At 49.4% G+C, this 23014-nt stretch overlaps 1 protein-coding gene across 2 annotated transcripts in view; it reads right to left on the minus strand.

The window, feature by feature from the left end:
- ANKRD33B (ankyrin repeat domain 33B) overlaps positions 1-22802 on the minus strand; it is an 88485-nt gene extending 65683 nt beyond the window's left edge. The window contains exon 1 of one of the 2 annotated variants that reach the window (XM_074387266.1): positions 22231-22802. In XM_074387266.1, the coding sequence (XP_074243367.1) occupies positions 22231-22584 (354 nt within the window). In that variant the 5' untranslated portion in view covers positions 22585-22802. The remainder of the gene's footprint in view (positions 1-22230) is intronic. The other variant, XM_039469382.2, reaches the window with a different exon arrangement.
- Between the last annotated feature and the right edge of the window lie 212 nt (positions 22803-23014).

Below are 23014 nucleotides of genomic sequence, written 5' to 3' on the forward strand. Positions count from 1 at the left end.
CTCTCCTCACCGGAGTCTGCCCTTTTTGTGAGTTAAGCATCAGTCACTTCTGACCTCATCTCCTGTCCTCTCCCCATGTTGCTCTGCTCTAGCCCCTCTGGCCTCCTGGCTCTTCTAGAACATTCCGGGCTCTACCACCTGCTCCACCAGCCTGGAAGCCTCTTTCCTAGACCTCCAAGCAGCAAGACTTTCACTTCCTTCCAGGCCTTTACTCAAAGGTTCCTTCCCTGGCGAGGAGAGAAATTTTCAGCGTCCCAGTGCTGCAAAGCCCTTCCCCTGCCTGTCTTATGGCATCGTCTAAGCGCTTGCTCCCTCCCCTGAGAAGGGGTGCATGTATTTGAGCTTGTCATGGTTTCTCACCCCCAAAGTCACACAAGCTCCATTTCAGCAGCAATCTCCATTTCTGTCCCCTGGAACAGCGCCTGGCACAGGTACGCATGTCCAGTGAATATTTGCTAAATAAATACATACATTAAACTGAAAAAGAGGCAACTTCATACTGAATCAAGAGGTATATTTAATGCAAATTGTTTTGTGACATTTCTTTTTATTTTATTTATTTTTTTTATTTTCTGAGACAGGGTCTTGCTCTGTCTCCCAGGCTGGGATGATCATGGCTCATGGCAGCTTCAACTTTCCAGCTGAAATGATCCTCCTGCCTCAGCCTCCAAAGTAGCTGGGACTATGGCATCCACCACCACATCTGGCTAATTTCTGCATGTTTTGTAGAGACAAGGGTCTCACCATATTGCCCAGACTGGTCTCGAACTCCCAAGCTCAAGTGATCAGCCAGCCTCAGCCTCCCAAAGTGCTGGGATTACATGCATGAGCCACCACTCCCAGCTGAGAGTTCTTTTTAAAGGGAGAATTCCAACATAGAAAGTGCCTACTTGAAATGCTATTAGTTCATAAAAATCACTTTGAAAGACAAAGCCAAGTGCATGGTTTCTCGGCAAAACATGTGTCATGCGGTTCTGTTAGGCATAAAACAGTTTTCTCTGCCCCTCATTAACTTCCCGTCAACTACATTTTCACCAGGCAGGTGGCAGCGGCCTCACTTGTCCTCTAGGCTGCTCATACTGGGCACTGGATAAACGTGATGGGATGTCCTCGAAAGACCGACCGTGAACTTTGGAGGGATGTTTCGTGCCTCCTGGGGCTAATCTCCTCAGATTACACTTTTAAAAGCTCCCTTGTCCTATTACAACTCCAAGAGGAAAATCCCGTCAAATGCTGAGATTCAAACAACAAACACTCCAAATAACAACCAGAGAAGCATTTCAGAGCCAGGAACTTTAATTACGGTGTTTTCCATTTTACAGAGTAGGAGTGCATGGTGAAGGGCCTGGTAAATACAATTTTCCTAACAAAATAGGGTAAATTCTTTTTTTTTTTTTTTTTTTTTTTTGAGATGGAGTCTCACTCTGTTGCCCAGGCTGGAGTGCAGTGGCACAATCTCGGCTCACTGCAACCTCCACGTCCTGGGTTCAAGCAGTTCTCCTGCCTCAGTCTCCCAAATAGCTGGGATTACCGGTTCGTGCTACCACGTCCAGCTAATTGTTTTGTATTTTTAGTAGAGATGGAGTTTCGCCACATTGGCCAGGCAGGTTTCGAACTCCTGACCTCAAGTGATCTGCCCACCTTGGCCTCCCAAAGTTCTGGGATTACAGGCATGAGCCACCATATCTGGCCCCAAAGCACATAAGTTCTTTAACTGTGAAAAACACCTGAAAAAACTCTTGGTGAGAAAGACGCAGGAGAGAGCAGCGAAGCGTAACAAATACTACAGATTCTTCCAGGGAAGAAGGTGCCCAGGTTTGTAACTCCAGTGATCTTACTCCTTTCCATCTCTATTCCAGTGATTTCAACCAGTGGTGACTGTGTCCCCAGGGGAAACTGGCAAAATCTGGAGACTTTTGTCTTCACAGAGGGGAAGGCACTGGTGCTGGCACCCAGTGGGCAGGGGCCAGGGATGCTACTAAGCACCTTGCCATGCACAGCAAAGGGTTATTGGAACCGAAACAACCACAGTGCTGAGATCTGCCCTATTTTTAAGAATTTTCAAAATAACATAGGTAATTGTCAACAGGGCATGGTACCTGAATCATATTTAAAAAGCAAGGACAGGCTGGAAGTGGTGGCTTGAACCTGTAATCCCAGCACTTTGGGAGGCCGAAGCAGACCAGATCACCTGAGGTCAGAAGTTCAAGACCAGCCTGGCCAACATGGGGAAATGCCGTCTCTACTAAAAATACCAAAAAATTAGCCAGGCATGGTAACGCACACCTGTAGTCGCAACTACTCAGGTGGCTAAGGCAGGATAATTGCTTGAACCCTGGAGGCGGAAGTTGCAGTGAGCTGAGATCCCACCACTGCACTCCAGCCTGGGGGACCAAGCAGGGACAATCCACCAACCATGTGCAACAAACTGCCCAATTGCACAGGGCAGAAACAGAATGAGGCTGAGCATCTCTCTCATGGAGCTGATCAAGCTTCAAGAGAAAATATCCACCAATCGGTATGAAACACAGCAGAATGAAAGGCATCTATACCAAGGTGCAAACTGTGACGAGGGTCCGAAGTCAGGGAAAGCCATGCAGCAAAAGGGGCCCATGGGAAGTTCACGGGAGGGGACCCCTGAGTGGCCCTGCAGTCCAAGGAGGGACAGATGTGTGTTCCATGGCGAATGAGGATCCACCACGGTGGATCAGGGAGCAGGCAGCACAGTGCACAGCTGGGGACAGCAAGTCACCAGCTTCTGTGACAGAGAGGGAAGCATCTGAGAACTGCTGTGAGGGGCTCTGCAGGGAGTGTTTCCAAAGACGATGTTGCTGTAAAAAAGAAAAGGCTGGGAGCAGTGGCTATGGCACCTGTAAACCCAGCACTTTGGGAGGCTGAAGTGGATGGATGGCAAGGTCAGGAGATCGAGACCATCCTGGCCAACATGGTGAAACCCCATCTCTACTAAAAATACAAAAATTAGCTGGGTGTGGTGGTGTACATGTGTGTGCCTGTAATCCCAGCTACTTGGGAGGCTGAGGCAGAAGAATCGCTTGAACCAAAGAGTCGAAAGTTGCAGGGAGCTGAGATTGCGCCACTGCACGCTAGCCTAAACAACAAGAGCAAAACTCTGTCTCAACGAAAGAGAAAGAAAGAAAAGAAAAAAAGCCGCACACATGAAGATAAATCTAGAAGCAGCAGTAGAATAGACTGGTGAGAGTCTTGGGGGGTGAGGTACAGCACTTGTTTAAGTGATACCCCAGTAAAGTGTGGGAGACCATCGTGGTGGACATCCCCCTGCTTGGGAAGTGACTGGATAGAGAAGACGAGATGGCCGGGCTGACTATAGGATTGTAAACATGGGCAGCCAGAAACGCAGGGGCAGCCAGGACCGGCTCTGTACTTTGGAGCCCCAGTGCAAAATGAAAATGCAGGCTCTATTTCAAAACCATTAAGAATTTCAAAACAGTAACAGCACAGCATTCCACCAGACACAGGCCCCTTTTAAGCACAGGCCTGTGGACTGCACAGGCTGTATGCCCAGGAAGCTGGCCCTGGAGGCAACAGGAACACGTTAAGAAGGAGAAGCTGGGAGAAGACTGGCAGGAGGAAGTCTACACGTGAGCCTGAATGCACACGTGACTCTCAGGAAAGCGGAACAGGGCTGAGAGCTGGCACCAGCTGCACGAGCCCGGGGAGGCTCTGCCAGCAGACAATGTTCCTAGGGGAATGCATCAGTCAGGGCTCTCCAGAGAGACAGAACCAAGAGGAGACTCAGATATAAAGAGATTTATTTTAAGGAACTGGCTCACAGATTGTGGGGGCTGGCAAGTTCAAAATCCACAGGGCAGGCAGGGAGGCTGGAGACTCGGCCGGAGTTGAGGCTGCAGCTTTGAGGCAGAATTTCTTCTCCTCCAGGAAACCTCCTTTTTGTTCAGTTGATTGGATGAGGTCCACCCAAATTACAGAGAGTAATCTCCTTGACTTAAAGTCAACTAATTGTAGACGTTAGCCATAGCCACAAAATACCTGCACAGAAATGCCCAGACCAGTGTTGGATGGAACACCTGGGCACTGCAGCCTAGCCCAGCTGACTCACGAAACTAACCATGACAGGGAGTAAAGAGGCCAGCCCGTGAGAAGGGGCTCGTGGAACAAGGGAAGGGACACCAGACCATCTCCCCTAACGGCAGGGGAGACCAACAAATGAGGAGTGTAAAGAAACAAAGAGAGGCTCCCGGGTCCAGGGTGCAGGCTGTGGTGGCAGCATCCCTGGCGCAGAGCAGCTCCTGGGAGCCACAGTGTTGGCGAGCCCAGAGGCCAGGCCACCGTGCCGCACACACCCAGGACACCTGGCCGAGAGGCACGGGCCGAGGGAATCTGAGACTCTGCCCTCGCATCCCGGGCCCTGAGGCAGGTTTGCCGTCATGTTCCAATTCTGACAGTAGCGCCCAAAGCTCTGGGGGAGGAGGAGGCAGCCCTGCCAGGGTCATGAGAAGTTTCAGTGGGTGGGAGGAGGGCTCCAGAGGTAGGGCCAGGCCCCTGGCATGGATGCTTTCATGATGCCCACCAATAAAGCACACACTGAGGACAAACAGCCTAGAAGGCAAGGGCAGAACCAGCCACCCCAAGGCTGGAGGCATGATGAGGACACAGGACCCACCGGCTGGTAGCCTTTGGCCTTGGGAAGCAGAAGACCTTGAGGACCTACCGGAGCCCAACCCACTGGCAAGTGGGTTTGGGGTTTTCGGTTGCTTTTGTTTTTATGCCAGCAGGGATCCAAATATGTTCATGAAAAGAAGGGAAGGACGGAAGAAGCATGGGAGACCACTGACAAGACCTGGTCCAGGGCGAGTCCGGACTAAAGCCACTGGCAGAAGCAGATGTCCGTCAGCATCTGTCCACTCCCAAGTCCCTCCCAAACCCTGAGACACCCCACCAAGGGCAAAGCCAACTAGCATACTCTCCACAGAGCTGCTCCCCCAGATCCCGCTGAGTCAGGAGCAAGCAAAGAGAGGGAGGGAGTAGTCGAGACCAAGAGAAACCCACTGCAACCTTCCCTTCAGAAAAGAATGCAGGATGAGCTGGGGTGGAAAGAGAAAACTGGTGGGGTGGCGGGTGGGGGGTGTAAGAAACATCAAAACAGACGATGTCCTAAAAGCAGCCCATCCACGGTGCTCAAAGGCGAGCAGACAACAGAACCCATTGGAGGGTTTGCTGAACACTGAGTGCTGGCTGATCTTGCCCCAGTGCCTGGGATCGAAGGGGCCGTAGGGTGAGATCCCAGGTCACGCTGGGCGGGAACCACACTCTGAGGACCTCTGCAGAGACAGGGAGCGGACAGCGCGGCCCAACGCTCAACACGGAATGAGTCAGACTTAGAGCTTTGCATACTTTAAAAACTCAGCTCCTCATCCTCCACTGTAATTGATAGGTAATTTTTATGGTGAGGGTCTTACAGACAGAGCCCACATATGTCTTGTATGTGGCAGCCACTCCTGGTGGGTGTGGGGGGGTGAATGCCCTACTCACTCACTGAAGAGATTGTCAAGATAGGGTGACATAAAGTTACAAGGATCTAGCTCTTTCATAAAAATCCTCACATAAATCATGTACATAGGCACACAGAGTAGACTAATGGTTGCTTAGGGCTAGAGGGGGTGGGGAATAGAGGGTAAAAGCTGAAAAGTACACAGTTCTTTCTGAATTGATGAAAACGTTCTGAAATTAACTGTGGGAATAATTGCACAAATCCGTGAATATACTAAAAACTACTGGTTTATAGACATTAAACAGTTGAATCACACAGCATGTGAATTCTATATCAATACAGCTGTTATTTAAAAGGTTCCTTTTTCTTCACTTTCCCTTGCAAATTACTTCTTTTTATGCTTTTTGGGGATTTCCCACTACTTTGACCTTTTTCGTTAGGTTTCTTTAAAAAAAAAAAAAATCTCTGTTCCTAGTAATCCCGTGACTACTATATTTTAATCATTTAATTCTACTCATTTAATTTTTTTAAATCACAAGATAGAATTCCATCAATTTTCAGAGCTAGAAATTATTTATAGGTGCATCAATTAATTTTCCAGGTAAAGACCCTGGGATTTTTTTAGTGAAAGTGATTTTTTCAAAGTCATGCACAAATAGTTCCATCCAGAAATCTTAAGAAACTCCATACCTCTTCTGTAAGTGGAAAAATACAGAATCTCAAAATTATCCCTTCAGCACCTGATACTGTGTTTTAATAAAGTTCAGGAAAATCTATTCTTTTCCAGAAAAAAACATTACTTAACAGGCTTGTTGGATGTTACTATAGGAAACACAGCCTTGCTGTCTATGTTAGAACTCACACATCCAAACCAATCCATAAGAATGATATGAGCATTTAAGTATTTTCAAGGTCCCTCTACCAGATTAAAATTATTGAATAAAAAAAAAATTGAGACTTTTTTTTTTTTTTTTTTTTTTGTAGACACTATCACTTCCCTTGCCCAGACTAGACTAGAGTACAATGGCTCACTGCAGCCTCGACTTCCTGGGCTCAGGTGATTCTGCAACCTCAGCCTCCTGTGTGGCTGGGATTACAGGTGCATGCCGATATGACCAGAAAATGTTTGTATTTTTTTGTAGAGATGGAGTTTTGCCATCTTGCCCAGGCTGGTATTGAACTCCTGGCCTCAGGCAATCCACTCACCTCAGCAGCCTAAAGCACTGAGGGATTGCAGGATGAGCCACTGTGCCCAGCCAAGAGTATCTTAATTATTCTTAGACCCAATACAATCATTAGTAGAGCCACTGTAAGTCACTACCTCTAACAAATGAGATAGGTTTGGGGTTTTGAAAAATTAACTTGGCCGGGCACAGTGGCTCACGCCTATAATCCCAGAACTTTGGGAGGCCTAGGCGGGTAGATCAACTGAGGTCAGGAGTTCAAGACCAGCCTGACATCAATCTGGTGAAACCCCATCTCTTAAAAAAAAAAAAGAAAAGAAAAGAAAAGAAAAAATAACTCAATACACTTGTGCCTCACAGACGGACCCAGTGGTTCAGATTTGTTTACACTCGAGAAAATTTAAAAATGATTATTTCTATTAAAAAGAAATTGGCCACAGCTTTCCTAGTGTATTTTAAGTAAGTGAATTTTTTCAAGAAATGTATTTAATCTACTTTTCCCCAACTCCAATCCACCCCTCACCCTCTACCCCACAGGCCCTCTCTGATCAATGGCTCTCCTATCTCCCACAACACCCCCAAGAAGATCTATCTGTCCTATGTCCCTGTGCAGGCCCTACCCCTGGCTGGGTGACGGCCTTCTTGTGTGATAAAAGAACCCAGCATAAGGGGCTAAGCTTAGTCCAGTGCTTCCTTCCAGATAATGGAACTTAACACACTGCTTTCCTCCAAAGTCAGGGGCCAGATAGTTCTAAAGGAGAAATTCTGCGGTTGGTGGGTCCTTCAGCTTCTCTTAGGCAACACTCTGCATGCAGCCTCAACCTCAGGGGGCCTTGTTCATAAGTCAGGTGACTAACCATCCCAGTTTGCTGGGGACAGAGGGGTTTCCCAGGATGCAGGATTTTCGGTGCTAAAATCAAAAAACTGGAAAGTCCCAGGCAAACCAGAATGAACTGATCGCCTGTAGGGTCTGTACTTCCAGCTGCAAGTGGCCTTCCCCCCATCACGGTGTGAGAGCGACCTCAGAGATGGCCTGGTGCCGTTCGCTCTTCAACAAAGGACGTCCAGGTGACAAGGCACTGCCCCTTGCCCCGCTCCTCAGGGCCATCACAGCCCATGCCAGCTTCCTCAAACGCGACTCTTAGGTGCCTAGGGCCTTTGCACTTCCAAGGAGACACGTCCCCCAAAGACCTGGACTCTCCAGAGCATGGAGGTCAGCTGGGAGATGATTCAAGGACCCCGAAGGGCAGTAAGCCGGGCTCAAGGTCTGCAGTGAGGTCAGCTGAACCTGGCTCTAACGTACATGGAATTCATTTCCTAGAAACCTGCGCATTATCTAACACCAGAGACAAAAGCTGAATTCCCAGTGCCAGCAAAACTGACTGCAGAGCTATGTCACTGCTGCTATTTTTAGGAGATGACTACTGTCCCTTGAGTTTTAAAATACAAAAGTTGCAAGGTCTAGAAGGAAACGATACAGACTGACCCTCCCACTCCAACTGGAGCAGGCCGGGCCCTTTGGATGGCTGCCTTGTCAGAGTTAAAGGGAAGCAGCTGTGGGGAGAACCTGGGAATCCACCACGGCTGCCTGCGCACAGCCCCACACCGGACACAATCGGTCCCTCCAAGACCCAGGACAGGCCCCGACTCCAGGGGTCTCTGCAGTAACCAGCACTCAAGGGAAATGCTGCTGAAGAAAAGAGAAAACGCGGCCGGCCCAGTGGCTCACGTCTGTAATCCCAGCACCTTGGGAGACCAAGGTGAGCAAATCACCTGAGGTCAGGAGTTCAAGACCAGCCCAGCCAACATGTGGAAACCCCGTCTCTACTGAAAATACAAAAATTAGCCAGGTGTGGTGGCGGGTGTCTGTAGGCCCAGCTACTGGGAAGGCTGAGGCAGGAGAATCGCCTGAGCCCAGGAGGCAGAGGTCACCAAGACTGCACCACTGTACTCCAGTAAGCCGAGACTGCAGTGAGCCAAGGCTGCACCATTTACTCCAGCCTGGGCGACAGAGCGAGATTCCATCTCAAAAAAAAGAAAAGGAAAGGGAAAGGCTTGTGACCATCCCTGGCACGACAAGCTTCCTCCTCATCCTTGAAACGGTCTCCTTATGCTGCATCCAATTCTCCTCCCACCCGCAATAGGCTTCTGTTCCACTTCCACCCTCGTGCCATTAGAGGTGCGCGCAAGACGCACCAGAAGCCCCAGCACCCTCCTCTGCTCCCTTCTGGGCTTCTCCCTAACGCACCGGCTGCCACTTTTAACAGTTACAAAAGAGGCCTCACCATGTGGACATGCTATTTTCTTAGCTATTCCTCTTTGGTTAAACATTCAGTTTGCTTCCACTTTTCCCCTTGGCTAAAATGGAACTAGCAGTACTGGAAAACCATCTGGAGATTCATTTGCCCATAGAAACAACAGCTCTGTTTACTGAGTGTCTATTATGACACACGCACTTTCTCTGTAGCTTACGCGTTCTGCCTAGAACCTCTAGGAGGTGTTATCATCCTCATAATAAGCTTCCCGTTTTCTAGACAGAGATTTAAAAGAAATCGAAGATCGAAAGATCATGGGACTTGTCCAGGATCAGGTAACCAACCTAAGCCTGCATCTTTGACCACCAAACTGAATTTCTACTCTAAGAAAAGTTCCAGAGAAACCTAAATGTACATGCAAATCATCTCAGGACCTTAAAATGCAGACTCTCAGGGGCCTGAGATCCTGCATTTGGGAGAAGCTCCCAGGCGATGCCAATGCTGCTGGCCCACGAATCAGTTAAGGTAGCCAGGTTCTGGGCTGGGTGCAGTGGCTCACGCCTGCAATCCCAGCACTTTGGGAGGTCGAGGCACGTGGATCATGAGATTAGGAAATCAAGACCATCCTGGCCAACATGGTAGAACCGTGTCTCTACCAAAAATACAAAAAAACAAAAAAATTAGCTGGGTGTCGTGGCACGTACCTGTAGTCCCAGCTACTCAGGAGGTTGAGGCAGGGGAATCACTTGAACTCCGGAGGCGGAGATGCAGTGAACTGAGATGGTGCCACTGCACTCCAGCCTGGCGACAGAGCAAGACTCCGTCTCAAAATAAAAGTAGCCAGGTTCTGATGCCCAATATTTCTGGTTAGTCCTCTTCCTACCTATGAATAATTAGCTCTCAGCCTGCTTTCATGTCCAAAATTCGATCGATTCATGGAAGTAAGATTATAGAAAAAAGGTCATTGGTGCAGACTTTCACATTCATTCAATTATTTTTTTATTTTTTTTTTTTTATTTTTTTTGAGACAGAGTCTTGTTCTGTTGCCCAGGCTGGAGTTCAGTGGCACCATCTCGGCTCACTGCAACCTTCGCCTCCCCAGTTCAAGTGAGTCTCCTGCCTCAGCCTCCTGAGTAGCTGGGACAACAGGTGCATGCCCCCATGCCCAGCTAATTTTTTGTATTTTTAGTAGAGACAGGGTTTCACCACATTAGCCAGGATGGTTTCGATCTCCTGACCTCATGATCCACCTGCCTCAGCCTCCCAACGTGCTGGGATTACAGGCGTGAGCCACCATGCCTGGCCTCATTCAACTTTTTATTGTGAAATAGTTACAGACCCACAGAAACTCATAGCCTTCACCTGTCCTCCCCAAAGGTGGCATCTTGCGCAATTATCATACAATAACAATTCTATAAACTTGACATTGTTGCAATCCACGGAGCTTATTCAGATTGCACCTCTGTGTGTGTGTGTGTGTGTGTGTGTGTGTGTGCACGCATGTCTACGCAATTTTAATCCCCACGTAGTTTCCTGTAACCACCACAATCAAGGTGCAGAATGGTTCCAGCACTGAAAGGCCCTCTCCAGCTACCCGTTAGAGTAACCCTCTCCCCTCCCCAGCCCGGCCCCACCCACCTCTAATCAGTTCTTCATCTCCAAAATTGCATTATTGCACGCCTGTGACGTCAGTGGAACCATACAGCATATCACCTTCCGAGACTGGCTTTTTTACTCAGTGTCATTCCCTTTATTTTTAAATCAGCAAGCGTTAGTCAGTGTCCCTGTGAAGGGAAGCAGAGCGTCTTGGAAGTGCTTGAATGTGCAGCTGAAGGGCTCTGCATGTGGTGTTGGCCATACTCTGGGAACCTACAGGAAGGGGACTCTGCCCGCCGCATTTATTCTTAGCTCTAGCTCTAAAGGACAGAAAACTGGTTCCGTTTGCCAGGCCCTGTTTGCTTATTCATAAAGGTAAGGCCCAACGATGGCATAGAATTGGGACTACGGGGAAAGAGTAATAAATCCAGTGAGACTCTTAAGTGGGAACTGGTTGTTTTGTTTTTGTTTTGGAAACAGGGTTTCATGTGTCATCCAGGCTGAGCGCAGTGGCACCATCCTGGCTCATTGCAGCCTTGAATTCCTGGGCCCAAGTGATCCTCCCACCTCAGCCTTCCCAGTAGCTGAGACTACAGGGATTTGCCACCACACCTGACTAAGTTTTAATTTTTTTTTCTGTAGAGACAGTCTTGCTATGTTGCCCAGACTGGTCTTGAGCTCCTGGCCTTAGGCAAGCCTCTCGATTCAGCCTCCCAAAGTGCTGGGATTATAGGCATGAGCCACTGCACCTGGCCAGTTTTAAAATTTTATAGGGTGACATTTTTAAAGGGATCTCTTTTTAATCCTTGCTATAATTGTGCTATAACCTGTTAGCCTGTATTTTCAAATTTGTGCTATTTCTCTTTTTTGTGACTACTATTGTCAAAAATATCTATTTCATTATTTTCAAAGAATCGGTTTTTGTCCTGAATCTATAATCTTCATCGTTTCAACAACTTCTGCTTTTCATTTTATTATTTCCTTTCTTCAGTTTTATTTTACCCATAATTTTCCTTCAAGATGCCACTCTTGCTTTTCCCCACACATTTTGATACGTAGTACTTTTATTACTTTTCAGTCCTAATTTACAATATGATTTCCCTTTTATGGAGTTATTTAGAATTGTGTTAAATTTTAAAATATAGTGTTAAGCTTTATTTAGAAAAAAAATGAACCGCATTCAGAGAACGTGCTGTTTATGACGCCACTTTTTTAAACTTCCTTGAGCTTGACTTTACGGCCTACTGGGCCAATAATTCTAAATCATAACCATGTGACATTATTTCTCCAAATTAAGTCAAGACAATTCCATATGTAAAAGAACACGTAAATCCTTTTAATTAAAAGCAATAAGAATGTAGAGAAGTTGTTAAAATATGTGAACAAAGAAAATATTTCATTCACAAAAGTTGGAAAAGAAATCTTTTGGACAGCCAGCGGAATGTGTGTGTGTGTGTGTGTGTGTGTGTGTGTGTGTGTGTATACACGTGTGCACGCATGTTTGTGCATGCGTAAAAAAGCTCATGGGCAAGGAGGGGGTTGATGGCAGCCACACAGACCTGAACAGTATGGCAGAGAAGATGCCCCTTTTGGCTGTGATGAGGAGTGGAGGTGTATGATGGTGGTACCTGTTTGTACATCTGATGATACCAGATTTTAAGATGAAGTAGGTCTCGGGAATCCTTGAGTCATTAAGTATGTGATAAGGTCTACCTCTGTGTCACCATGCAAATCCCATCTTTTTTTTTTTTTTTTTTTTTTTGAGACGGAGTTTCGCCCTTGTTACCCAGCCTGGAGTGCAATGGCGCGATCTCGGCTCACCGCAACCTCCGCCTCCTGGGTTCAGGCAATTCTCCTGCCTCAGCCTCCTGAGTAGCTGGGATTACAGGCACGTGCCACCATGCCCAGCTAATTTTTGTATTTTTAGTAGAGATGGGGTTTCACCATGTTGACCAGGATGGTCTCGATCTCTTGACCTCGTGATCCACCCGCCTCGGCCTCCCAAAGTGCTGGGATTACAGGCGTGAGCCACCGTGCCCGGCTTGCAAATCCCATCTTGAACTGTAATCCCCACATATCAGAGGAGGGGCCTGGTGGGAGCCAATTGGCTCATGGAGTTGGATTTCCTTGCTGTTCTCACGATAGTGAGAACCATCTCTCAAGAGCTGATGGTTTTAATGTGGCACGTCCCCCCTCACGCGCTCTCTCTCTCTCTCTCTCTCTCTCTCTCTCTCTCTCTCTCTCTCTCTCTCCTGCTGCCATGTAAGACATGCCTTGTTTCTTGTTCACCTTTTGCCATAATTGTAAATTTCCTGAGGCCTCCCCAGCCATGTGGAACTGTATACCTCTTTTCTTATAAATTACCCAGTCCCAGGCAGTTCTTTATAGCAGTGTCAAAACAGACTAATACAGTATGTGTGTCTATAGAAGAAGTGGAAGAGATTATTTTTAAATGATGTGCCTGAATTTAAAGGACAGTTGGCCAGGTGTGGTGGCTCACGCCTGTAATCCCAGCACTTTGGGAGGCCAAGCGAGAGGGTCACTTGAGATCCGGAGTTCAAGACCAGCCTGGCCAACCTTGTGAAACCCCGTATCTACTAAAAATACGAAAATTAGCCAGGCATGGTGGCAGGCACCTGTAATCTCAGCTACTTGGGAGGCTGAGCCAAGAGAATTAATTTCTCCAACCCAGGAGGCAGATGTTGCAGTGAGCCAAGATCGTAACACTGCACTCCAGCCTGGGTGACAGATTGACACTCCATCTCAAAAAAAGTAATAAAACATAAAGGACAGTTGAAGGTGGACTTTACTTATTTCTACGCATCAAAGATACAGAAATTGAGGTGGAAGTGAAATCCCATGTGAGTTGGCTGAGTGGAAACTGACTGGACTGGAGTGTGGTATTTGAGAGCAATTTCAAAGAAATAGAGAAACTACAACATATGCTTCCAGAGGCATATTTATGTCGAATCTGAAGACACTCAGATCACAAGCAGGCATCTGATGGGAAGGGATTGAAGAATGAGGCATTTCTCTCTGGCCTTTGTTTCTGGGATGCTAATCTGGCTCTTGAATTAGGACCCACACCTCTGGCAAGGGACATTCCAGCTGGGAGAGGCACAGGCAGGGAAGCCCAGAAAGAGGCAGGTGTAACCGCATCAGCCTGTGCTCAGCAGAGGTGCCAGTGAAGGGTGGTAAATGCATTCATAGTGGCACACTTTTTCTGAGACAAGGAAAGAAAATGTCTCATTCCAGTGTCCACTTGGGGAACAGGCCCAGACAGGGCTGCCTGATGCAAATGCTGCAGGCCTGGGCAGTGGGTGAAGCCATGTGTTGTGGGGATGGTAAGTTTCAGACTCAGACTGCACTGGAGCTACCTCCTGGCTCCGCCACGGGAGCACCTATGGCACCTCCCTGAACCTGTGACTTCATCCACTAACCACAGACACCCACACCCACACCCACATCACAGGGCTCCCAGGGCCGAATGAGATGCTCCGAGCTAAGGCTTCTCAAAGCCTCCATTGCCTCCAAAGCCCCTGGTGGTTTTGCTGAAAAGGAGGCCCTGACTCTGCAGGTATGGTGGGGGAGGGCTGGGATTCCACATTCCTGACAAGTTCCCCAGCGGGAACCCCCTGCTCCAGGTCTGAGGACCCCACTCTGAGTTCAAGAGTCGGCACCAGTGGTTGTCAATGTTGGCTGCACATTGGAATGACTCTGGGAGCTTCAGAAAATACTGACGCTTTATCTCGCCCTCAGATTCTCACTTGATTCTGAGATATGGCCTGGGTACTTAGATTTTTATAGAACGTTCCTGATGGTTCTAATGTACAGTCCAAGCTGGGAACCAGCATCTTTGGGAGACTACCTGGCAAAACACCTCAGAAATCTGGACTCATTTTTTCAAACTTTGTCGTCGTCGTTTAAAATTCATCCAAATTTTGTTTTTTAAATTTGTTTCAGAAAACTATTAACCCCTTGAAGTGATGGATATTTCCTTAATCTAAAAAATCAGAGCTGGAGATCAAGACTAGGAAACAAAAGCACACTCGCGTCCAGGCACAAGCCCCAGTGTGGACATCTGTTAGCTCAAATCACTAAGAGGCCGGGTGTGGTGGCTCATGCCTGTAATTCCAGCCCTTTGGGAGGCAAAGGCGGGCAGATCACCTGAGGTCAGGAGTTTGAGACCAGCCTGGTCAACATGGTGAAACCGTGTCTCTACTCAAAATTCAAAATTTAGCTGGGCATCATGGTGCATGCCTGTAGTCCCAGCTACTCAGGAGGCTGAGGCAGGAGAATTGTTTGAACCTGGGAGGTTGCAGTGGACCGAGATTGCACCACTGCACTCCAGCCTGGGCAACAGAGCGAGATCTGTCTCAAAAAAATAAATAAGGCCAGGCACAGTGGTTCATGCCTGTAATTCCAGCACTTTGGGAGGCCCAGGCAGTCAGATAACAAGGTCAGGAGTTTGAGACCAGCCTGGCCAACATGGTGAAACCCCATCTCCACTAAAAATACAAAAATTAGCCAGGCAGGGTGGCAGATACCTGTAATCCTAGCTACTCGGGAGGCTGAGGCAGGAGAATTTCTTTAACCCAGGAGGCGGAGGTAACAGTAAGCCAAGATCATACCATTGCACTCCAGCCTGGGTGACACACAGCAAGACTCCATCTCGAAAAATCAAATAAAATAAAATTAGATATAAAAATAAAAATAAAATAAATAAACAAATAAAATTTTTAAATAAATATTCAAGAAACCAAAACACAGCAGAGCCCCCTTCTCCATTTCAGACTGAAGATCAGGGCGAAGTCAGAGACTATGTGGGAGACCAGCACTGTGAGTTCAGCTTGAAGTGGGTTATTCTGCCTGCTCTGTTTGTTTGCATATTGGCAGCTGAATAATAATAATTATTATTATTATATTATAAACAAACACACTTACATCAAGGATTTTTTAAAAACTCAATGCCTGTTTTCTCTTCTTTAATGAATCCTGACCAAAAAAAAGATGTCTGAGTCACATTGTTAAAGAATCTCATTAAAATGAATAAAGGAGGTCAGGCATGGCAGCTCACGCCTAAAGTCCCAGCGCCTTGGGAGGCCGAGGCAGGAAGACTGCTTGAGGCCAGGAGTTCGAGACCAGCCTGGGCAACATAACAAGATCCTATCTCTACAAAAAATAAATAAAAATTGGACTGGTGTGGTGGTATGCATCTGTAGTCCCAGCTACTCAGGAGGCTGAGGTGGGGGGCTTATTTGTGCCCAGGAGGTCAAGGCTGCAGGATTGTGCCACTGTACTCCAGCCTGGGCAACAGAGTGAGACCCTATCTCAAAATAATATAAAATAAAATGAAGCAATACCTGACAAAGCAGCCATACTGCATCAGCCAGAAAACTCCTGCAAACCTACTGGCTCCTTCAGACCTCAAGCTCCTCTCCAGGGACTCCCCAGCTCCCCAGCCCCAGCTCAAAAGCTCTAAGCACACTGCAGGCCGCATGTTCAGCTAAAGCTGCCACAGGGGAGAGCTCATCAGGGACTTCCCATCAACGTCTCATTCTTATTCTGGCAGACGGACTGCAAAAATGGCCAGTTCTTCCCCTCCCGTCCTCTATCCACACCTCTTGTTATGTGCCTTTGCATTGAGAGGAGTCTATTTTCTTGCCCCTCGAATCTGGGCTTGGCTTTGGGGCTGGCTGCAGCAGAAGTGACGCTGAACCTCAGCCAAGCTGAAGCATCATGAGGCCCTATTGGCTCAGCCTGCTTTCCTGGAACCCTGCCCCTGCCATGGAAAACAAGCGGGGCCAGGCTGCTGGAGGATGAGAGACCAAATGGAGCAGCAATGAGTCGTTGCAGTTAAGACCATTTTGCTCCAGCCATTTGCAGCTGAATGCAGATGAATGAGCAAACTCAGCCTCGATCAGCTGAGCCAGGCCAGCCCAGCAAAACATTTACAGTTGCAAACACCCGTGAGGTTTTGTAGTTACTTGTTAGGCAGCATGATTGTGGCCACAGATGACTGAGGCCACACTTACATCAAAAATACATGGGGACCAGGCACAGGGGCTCATGCCTGTAATCCCAGCACTTTGGGAGGCCGAGGTAGATGGATCACTTGAGCTCAGGAGTTCGAGACCAGCCTGGCCAACATGGTGAAACCCCGTCTCTACTAAAAACACAAAAATTAGCTGGGTGTGGTAGCATGTGCCTGTAGTCCCAGCTACTCAGGAGGCTGAGGCAGGAGAATCGCTTGAACCTGGAAGGTGGAGGCTGCAGCGAGCTGAGACTGCACCACTGTACTCCAGGCTGGGTGACAGAGCGAGACTCCATCTCAAAACAAAACAAACAAACAAAAAACACATGGTTCTCTCCACTGCTGCTAGACCCAGAGTGCCCTGACCATGGTGAGTAGAAGAGGAAGAGGCAGATATCTGCCAGTCTGCCCGCTGCCAAGCCCGCTTCAGCTGACTCCTCCTCTGACTCCAGCCCCTCCAACTCCCGGCCTAGCGTTCTGTTCAATTCACCCTTCTAACCCCTTTCCCATAGTTCAGAATTCAGAGATGAAACTAAAACACTAGCATACATATCTTTGTTTATTTAGTTTTAAACACACAGGCCTCATTCTGTCACCCAGGCTGGAGTGTGGTGGTGTGATCTCAGCTCACTACAGTCTCTACCTTTCGGGCTTAAGCAATTCTCCTTCCTCAGCCTTCCTAGTAGCTGGGACTACAGGCATCCACCACCATGCCCCGCTATTTTTTGTATTTTTTGTAGAGACAGGGTTTCACCATGTTGCCCAGGCTGTTCTAAAACACCTAGACTCAAGTGATCTGCCTGCCTTGGCCTCCCAAAGTGCTGGGATTACAGGCGTGAGCCACCATGTCGGGCCTAACATACATTTCTAAGAAGCAAAGCAAACCTCCCTCTTGTGCTTGAACGCCCTCCACGAGCATACAGAGGCCTGAGGCCTGAATTCACTTTCTATAGTAACTAACAAGAACCAGAGAAGTCACTTTCTATGCTAATCAGTCTGTTTTTGTGCACACAAAACCCCGTAAAGATGGAGGGCTGTTTCAATTACTCAATTCTCATTTTAGGGGAAAATTAATTCTTTTTTTTTTTTTTTTTTTTTTTTTTTGAGACGGAGTTTCGCTCTTGTTACCCAGGCTGGAGCGCAATGGCGCGATCTCGGCTCACCGCAACCTCCGCCTCCTGGGTTCAGGCAATTCTCCTGCCTCAGCCTCCTGAGTAGCTGGGATTACAGCCATGCGTCACCATGCCCAGCTAATTTTTTGTATTTTTAGTAGAGATGGGGTTTCACCATGTTAACCAGGATGGTCTCGATCTCTTGACCTCGTGATCCACCCGCCTCGGCCTCCCAAAGTGCTGGGATTACAGGCTTGAGCCACCGCGCCCGGCAGGGGAAAAGTAATTCTGAAGTTTATAAATCTTTCTGAATCATTTAAAAAAAAAAAAAACAAAAAAACCCACAAAATTTTCTCAAGTACATTTCAAGATAAAGTCCTGATATATGGCCAAGCTCGGTGGCTCACACCAGTAATCCCAGCACTTTGGGAGGTCGAGGAGGGTGGATCATGAGGTCAGGAAATAGAGACCATCCTGGACAGCATGGTGAAACCCCATCTCTACTAAAAATACAAAAATTAGCCAGGCGTGGTGCTGTGTACCTGTAGTCCCAGCTACTCGGGAGGCTGAGGCAGGAGAATCACTTGAACCCGGGAGGCGAAGGTTGCAGTGAGCAGAGTTCTCGCAACTGACTCCAGCCTGGCGACAGAGCAAAACTCAATCTCAAAAAAAAAAAAGCCAACAAACATAAACGTGCAGAAGCAGAATCCCACCAAGACAGGAGTACAGTATTTTAAATGTAGCACATATTTGGTCTAATTCAGTCCAAGAGCTGCCTGACATTTAAACTGCCCTTCTGTGACAATTACAACAGCAGAAACCCTTTCTTTGCTTTCACCGTCATCTCAAGAGCCGCCAAGGCCATAAAGGTGAACTTCAGGTGATAATGAGTGCAAGAGAAGAATTAAGAAAAAGAATTATGGTAGCTTTTACTGCCTCAAGTCAGAAGGAACAAAACAACCATAAATCCAGGAGACATCAGGAGCACCCTTTGAATACTACAGAGCAATTATTTGACAAATATTTACATGTTGCATATTAAATCACACAATGCTTTTAGAGCAATAAATATTTGAGAAAGAAAATGGTGTGCTGAGCCACGTCCAACATTCTACCAATCTCAGGAGGCAGGAAAGAATGCATTTTCTTAAACAAAACACATCTGACCCTTAGTTACCCAGACCAAACGGAAAGCCTGTTAGCTCAGGCAAAGCTCCCTTCTTAAATGCCCAGAGATGAACAGCTCAACAACCACATCCCAGAAAAGTTTAGACTTCTTTAGAGATATTTTCCTCCTGGGAAGCCGGCTGTGGGCGGTACCCGTGAGCTGGCATTCTGTCATTAATGCAATCACCCCTCCACTGCACCAAAGCTCTCGGGCCTTCTTTAAGGTTTGCACTGTTACTAATCATGACAAGCTTGGAGACCAGGCTTCAGCGAGGTTCCTGCCCCAGGGTCTTTGCACACGCAGTTCTTTCTAACTGCTATTTCCCCCAGATACCTTCTCTGCTCAGATGTCACCTGCTCTCTAAATGACCATCTTACTTATAATTTCGGCCCTCAATATCTGAATGCCTGCATTCTCCTTGCTCGGCTCCAGGTTCTAGAGGCTTGGACAAGAGGAGACAGAAGCCTCCCAGGGAAGTTGCCCTTAAAACAGGATCCTGCAGGCCATGAGAGGGTAGCCTGCTGCCATCAAGGAGGCTGGACACCGTCCTGCAGAAAGCAGTCTGCTTCCCAATTTCCTAGGTCTCACGCCTGTAAATGCAGGACTTTGGGAGGCCGAGGCGTGCGAATCATGAGGTCAGAAGATCAAGACCATCCTGGCTAACATGGTGAAACTCCGACTCTACTAAAAATACAAAAAAATCCACCAGGCATCATGGCACACGCCTATAGTCTCAGCTGAAGCAGGAGAATCACTTGAATTCAGGAAACAGAAGTTGCAGTGAGCCAAGATCCCGCCATTGCACTCCAGCCTGGGCAACAGAAAGGCTTCATCTCAAAAAACAAAACAAAACAAAACAAAACAAAACACTAGGACTGTCAAAGGCAGGGACTGCTGGATTCAGCTTTGAGTCTGCTCAAGTACCTAGCAGGAGCACAGTAGGTCTGCGATAAACACTTTGGCAATGACTCACTCCATTTACCACAGAGTGGGGCATCTGGATTTTGCCACACTTGATTCTGTCAGCTGTTTTTCAGGAATATAGAGGCTGTTTGATCAACAGCCTTGAGAAGCTCATGGAAAGAATGGAAGCTCCTGCCTTGCTCCCCGCTCTGGTCCCCCCAGAGAACAGAACACAGGCCGTGCTCAGTCTGATCCAAAGATGAAAGAATCCAGGGGTCTTGAAGTTAGCAGGTTATGTCCGGGCTACATCATTATTTTATGTGACACAGAGAAACAAAAAAGTCTTCATTCTCATGTAATCAAGTGCGGGAAAAGCAGAGAGAGAAAAAGCCTTGCCTGGCAAAAGACAAAACAAAACAAAACTAAAAGTGGAAGGTGCTCTTTTCTAAGCCAAGAGAAGAAGGCAGGTGAATAAGAAACTAGACAGGACGGTACATGCAGGCCTGGACCAGGCCTTCTCAGAGCCGTGTGCGCACTAAGCCAGTTTGTGCTCACATCCTAGGAGGCAGCAGCTGCCGCTATTCCTCTGTTACAGACCACGAAACCGAGACAGAAAGCTGCGGAAAGGCTGGAGCTAGCCTCCTATGCTACAGCCCCCCTCTGCCTCTCTGCTGTTTTCAAACATTTATGTTTTGCCCCTAAAGGAAACATCATACAAAGCTGAGCCCAGTGGTACCCTAGAGTGGGGACTGGGCAAGCCAGGCCCCTCCTGTGCCCATTCCAGCCCACTGGAGAACACCAGGCTGACCAGGACAGGGGGAGAGACCTAACCCACCTATCCCTTTATGAACTTGAACTTGGTGGGGGTTCCTTTAAAGCTGGCCCCCATACCAGCTTTCAGAAAGCAAGGTTTCTGATACACACATCTGGGCCTGAAAACTCACAGTTCAACTGAATGTAGGACTCAAGAAACAGCCCCTAGGACCTCGGGAGGGGCTCCAAGCCCTAATCACGTGCCAGCCAAGGCATCTGTCGCTTGGGCTGGGGGAGGGGATACTGCAAGAAGAGGGCTCCAGGTGATGCCACCCATGGAGACCCCACCTCAGGTCTCACTGCCTAACATGTGACAAGCACAGACCCTTTCTCCAAGTTCACATTGTATGTGATATGGCTTGGCTGTGTCTCCACCCAAATCTCATCTTGAATTCCCACGTGCTGTGAGAGGGACCCGCTGGGAGGAACTGAATCACAGGGGCAAGGTAGTACACGAGGAAAGTGACATTCGAGGGCTTCCCATTTATCTAAGCGCAGCCCAGACCACAGTCGGGGCAAACCACCTGCCCCACCCACTACAGGATAAGCCAAAGTCACAAGGTCACCCAGCTCCCCAAGTCAAAGCTTATGTTTTCTGTCAGCTGCAGGTTCCTGAGCAAAGCATTTGCTTTTGTGCTAGGCTGCCTCTGCAGATACTACGGACGTTGGGGAACATAAAAATCAGGTGAGAACGCTGCCATTTGCCCACTGAGCACAGACTAATGGGGACTTGCCCCCGTGGACACTCTGCAGTTTCCCCTCAAAGCGCTTTGCTCGGTGGGGTGTGTTCCACCAGCCAGTCCTTCTCAAGCCTTCTGAGGCCAACTTTTTCTTTCCTTTTCTAAACATCTCTTGCTTTCTATGAGTCTTGTCATAACCGATGGATAGCCTGTGCCTCCCTCCATGCGGCCTGCCCTACCCGAGTAGATGCCCGCGGCTCTGCTGCTCTCCCAGGCCCTTCCTCTGGGGAGCCCTGGCTGGCACTGGCTCGCGGAGGTGACCGTGCAGACAGAAGAGGCAGAGATCAGGTTGGCTGGTCGCGGCGCGCGGGCCGCAAGGCTCAGTGCAGGTGGGCAGGGGACCAAGCAGTCGTGGCGAGGGAGGAAACTGTTGCTTCCAAATCATCGCGGCTGGAGAAGCCCATCTGTGCTCTAGCGTGTTAGGGCAAGGGCGGCGCGGGGGGCCCAGGGGACAAATGGGGAACTGGCAGGAGGGGTTGTCGCCTGCAGGCCAGGAGGAAGGTCCCCTGCCAGGGACCCAGGGAAAGGTAACGGTCAGGAGGGGATCGGGTTGAATAGACCCCACAAGAAGCCAATCCTGGATTGCAGCGGGAGCCGCCAGCGCGAATTCTGAGTCAGGAGGTCCCTGGGGGCCAGTAAACGAGGAGGGGACGTGGTGAGGATGCCGGACTGGCAGCGTTTCCTGCGGCGCTGCCACATCGGGCATTTTAAACTGCCCTTTCCCCGCACCGCGTCCCCCAGCCTGGGACCGGGAGGCCACCCAGGGGTCCCCGCGCATCGCGCTCCCAAAGAGCCAGGAAAAGGCGCTCCGGGGCGCGGCAGAGTGACCGAGGGACCAGTCCAGAGCCAGTACTTGCAAGGAGCGGGGATGTGGTGGGGAGGAGGGGAGCAGGGGAAGTGGGGGGACTCAGATCCTGCGGGGCCGTCCGCTTACCCGGCCGTTGCGGTCTGTCTCCTGCGCCTCCTCGACGCTCACTCCGCGCCGCACCAGTGCCCGCAACAGCCCCACGTCGTTGGCGCAGGCCGCGCGCAGGAGGCTCGCCGCCTCCGGGACGCCCTCCGGGACGCTCTCCGCGCTCTCGACGCCTTGCTCCTCCTCGTCCTCGAAAGGGTAGAAAGAGTCGTCCGAGGCGATGCTGCGGGTGTCGGGCAGACTCGAGAAGTCCTCGAACTCTTCGTAGTCAGCGGGGTCCTCCTCGACCTGCGCGCCCTGGGGTGGGGACGGCGGTGGCGGAGTCATGCAGCGCGCCCCGCCGCCCTCCGGCCCGGTCCCGGCCAGCAGCACCATGCCGGCGGCCGGGGCGCGGGCCGGGGGCCGGGGCGCGGGCCGGGAGAGCCGGGCGCGGGGCGCGCGCCCAGGTCCTCACTTCTCGCTGCTGCGTCCCCAGAGAAGCCGTGGCCCGCGCGCTCCAGCCCGGCGGAAACCGGCGCCAGGCGGCTGCGCTCAGTGAAAAAAGTCAGCGGAGGCTGAGCGAGTCCCTGGGGTGGGCGGGACCGCGGGGGCTTTCCGAGGCGGCGCGGGGCGGGGCGGGGCGGGGCGCGGCGACACGCCCTCCCTCGGGGCCTCCTCCGGGTCCTCCCCGGGGGCCCGTTCCTGGCCGGAGTTGAGAGTCAGGCAGGCGCAGTCCGCTCTCCCAAGCGCCGGCACGGGGCACCTGGCAGCGTTACCCCAGAGCTGGGGACAGCTCGCGCAAGACAAGCAGAAGCGAAATCTCTAA

The sequence above is a fragment of the Saimiri boliviensis genome, chromosome 1 (genome assembly GCF_048565385.1).
Source record: "Saimiri boliviensis isolate mSaiBol1 chromosome 1, mSaiBol1.pri, whole genome shotgun sequence".
In the NCBI taxonomy this organism is placed as follows: Eukaryota; Metazoa; Chordata; class Mammalia; order Primates; family Cebidae; genus Saimiri; species Saimiri boliviensis.